We start from the raw sequence: 3,186 nt of genomic DNA on the forward strand, positions 1-3,186 counted from the left end.
CTCATTGTGCATAGCTCTAGTTTTTTAAAAATGGGAAAAAATGAAGTAACAGACTGAGGAAACACTGAAAGCTGTAAAAATCCTATGAGGGGTCCCAGACTAAATCCACATATGTCGGAAATGTAGGTGTTTCATTTTAAAATGCCCAACATCCAATGCATCAACACTTTCATTACACCCATAACAATTTTTTTTTCCTTGCATTATGTGCTCCTCACACTCACTGAAACAGGTTCTGAATGCAGTTTCCATTTACCTGTTCACAAAATACCGATGCCATGAAATTATATTCTTAGAGATACGGCCGCAGCAAACCTCTGAGTGGCAGTCCATAAAAGGTATGAAGATTATAAAGTATACTGCTCATTTTATGCTTTAATCAGGAACTAAATACCAAAACTGAACACGTAAATAACGTGGCGCATGTAAATAATATGGAGCTTGAGGTGATTTTGAAAAAAAATAATTTCATCTGGTAGCGTTCAACATTTCACTGTTGGTCATCTGTTTTTTTATGGAACAGTTCTAATTACTGCCTTGTAGACAGGAGAAAAACATTACGTGAGTATCTCCGCAAAACATTTCCAAATTTCACGAACCAATCTCATCACTTCACAGACTGCTGCATTCCAATCCTCTGGACTAGTGACAAAAATTATGATCTTATATTCTGGTAATTTTTTTTTGTTCTTTAAGCTACATATTTGTAAGTTTCCAAAATATGTTCTGTTTATGACTGAAATTTGATTTCATAAAAAACAGCAGAGTAATGTTCTCATTTTATCCTTCTCATTATTTCCAGAGGTGAAAGAAAACCAGACATGGTACAAAACAGAAAACCAACATACATACACCCATATCCTCTCTTGTTATCGTACACCCAAACGAGGCCTAATCAAAGTAACAATCTGTAATGTGCTAAATCTTAATTCCAGACAAATCAACAACAGTTTCAGGATGGGAATAGAATTCTCTCCAAACACTCCTTTAGAGTCAGGCTAGAAAGACCTTTTTGTCTGAAATTCTGAAATACATCTCTTTACCTGAGCATCCAGAGGCACATTATAAACCTCGGCATCCAGCAGAACAGTGCAGGCACTGAATGGTAGTGTTTGATTAGCTAGCGTTCTTGCTGCTCGATAATGAACACGTAGAACTTCTTGTTCGTTAGAAACAATAAGCTTTTCCTAATGGAATAAGATACCAACATATAAATATACATTTGGTCAATTAAGCATTCCCGTATGATTCCTAAAACTGTCCATTAATTTAAACATTTGTTTTTAGGGCTTGCACTTTGTAACAGTGTAAGAAATGGGTGGGTGGAGAGAATTGTTCATCTAATCAAATCCAACATTTCAATTTAATGATGCAAAGAGTGTACTCTGAATGTCAAAACTGAAAACAGCTTCTCCCCCCCCCACCACTGTTGGCTAAATGTCATGCCCAGATTTTCCACTTACTGCTACTGAGGCAAGTTCTAGAGTTCTAGTTAATGAAGAAGGTGAAAGATGAAAGTCACGAGGAGCACAGGGTTGGGATATAGGTTTGTGAGTTTCAACTGTATTGATTTTTGTCACATGCTTGTCATGCCAGGCCCAATGGCCAAGCAAACTGAAGCAGAAATATAATGTGCAGATTAATTTAAATAATTTTTTTTATTTTTAGTTTTTTCTTTAAATAACATGCACAAAGTCCATAAATCCATAGCTGGAGGAAGATTCTTTCCTGACCTGAGACAAGAAAATATAGCTCACTTGGCCAAGCTTGAGTTACAGTTGTATAAAGTGGACTTGATTTGAAGAACAGTCTATTTGAGCAAAATAACTGAAAATACACATAATTTTATAGGACATAAACAAATGTATGTGTGTGTTTACTGCCCTCCAACATAATGGCTCTAATTTTTATCAAAAGAAAAGAAGGTGGATTATAAAAAACTTGGAAAACAGAAAAAGCAGCATCTTTCCTTTGTTTACAACTAATTTCAGTCAGAATTTGAACCATGTTTACGTTCTTTGTGCTTGTTATTTATACCTAGCTTTACACTGAAATACCAAATTTGAGTAAAACCCCTCCTCCAACTGGTTTGTTAAACCACATCCAAAACAACTTAATCAAAAAACTACCACGTCAGGTTTTAATGAGTCAGCTGCTTGCATAACTGTGTTGAAATCCTTAAGATACACTCTACATGAGAAAGGGTCCTGTCTGTGTCCACAAGCAATCTGGCTCACCATACTGACAAGACATCTAAACCTAGGCTGCCAAGGAAAAAGATTTGTGCAACCTAAAAAAATAAAGAATACTCTTAAACCAGGAGTATTTTCTGAATTTCTGTGTTCAAACTCAGTGAAGCCTACAGCTGTAGTTCTAACATAATTTTAGCAGTTTTTGCATGTAGAATATTGCAAATAATGTTTAGTCTTAGAGCCACATGTGTCTTCTACCAATACAGAATTCACTCTTGCTTCAATTCTTCTAACTCAGTCAATTTGGTTCTGAAGTCTATAACTGTTACTAGCTTTCAAAACTAGAGTCTGCAGCTTTCTTCCCACTCCCTACTGCCTCAGGAAAAATTTGGGCCACATCTTAGAGCAATTAACAGGAAAAAGCTGCTATCTTACTGACTTAAGTATTCTGCTAACAGTTGTCCAAACCATTTTTTTTTTATTTACAAGTTTCTCCAATTCATAAATTTGGATAGAAGGCAGATTACTTCTAAAGCATTGTTAAATTGAGCAAAATATACTCTGTCCACTGAGAAAGAAAAAACCCTAAAGCTTAAAGTTGGGAAATAAAAAAATAAATTACTTTAGTCTTACCCTTTCAATACTGTGCTGTAAACGTAGTTTCATCCTTACAACCTCCTGTTGTTTAAATAGTTCCTTAAGTGGATCCGACAGTGAGGGAGGTGGTGTAATCTGTGGAAAAAGTTTTATAAATAGTATAGCAAATATGTATTTAACATATGTTTAACATTGCCTATACGATTTGAGCATATGTTTAAAAAAAAACAACAACACATAACCAAGGTAATTTTTTAGGGAAAATTTGCAACTTTTGTACATTCCATTAATTATGTGACTTCAATCCATTTGCAATAAAAGGTTTAAAGTATTCTTTACCATAAAGTTAATAAATCCAACTGAAATGGCATTTCAAACTGTTTAATGCTTTTAACTA

At 34.8% G+C, this 3,186-nt stretch overlaps 1 protein-coding gene across 1 annotated transcript in view; it reads right to left on the reverse strand.

The window, feature by feature from the left end:
• The window catches only part of LOC104617850 (ankyrin repeat domain-containing protein 12-like), a gene marked incomplete at its 5' end in the record, with an annotated part of 5,824 nt that extends 2,900 nt beyond the window's left edge, over nucleotides 1-2,924 (reverse strand). The window contains 2 exons of the mRNA XM_010283280.1: nucleotides 1,044-1,187; nucleotides 2,826-2,924. Coding sequence (XP_010281582.1) covers nucleotides 1,044-1,187; nucleotides 2,826-2,924 — 243 coding nt within the window. The remainder of the gene's footprint in view (nucleotides 1-1,043; nucleotides 1,188-2,825) is intronic.
• Nucleotides 2,925-3,186: the final 262 nt, after the last annotated feature.

The sequence above is a fragment of the Phaethon lepturus genome, unplaced genomic scaffold (assembly GCF_000687285.1).
Source record: "Phaethon lepturus isolate BGI_N335 unplaced genomic scaffold, ASM68728v1 scaffold15103, whole genome shotgun sequence".
Taxonomy (NCBI): Eukaryota; Metazoa; Chordata; class Aves; order Phaethontiformes; family Phaethontidae; genus Phaethon; species Phaethon lepturus.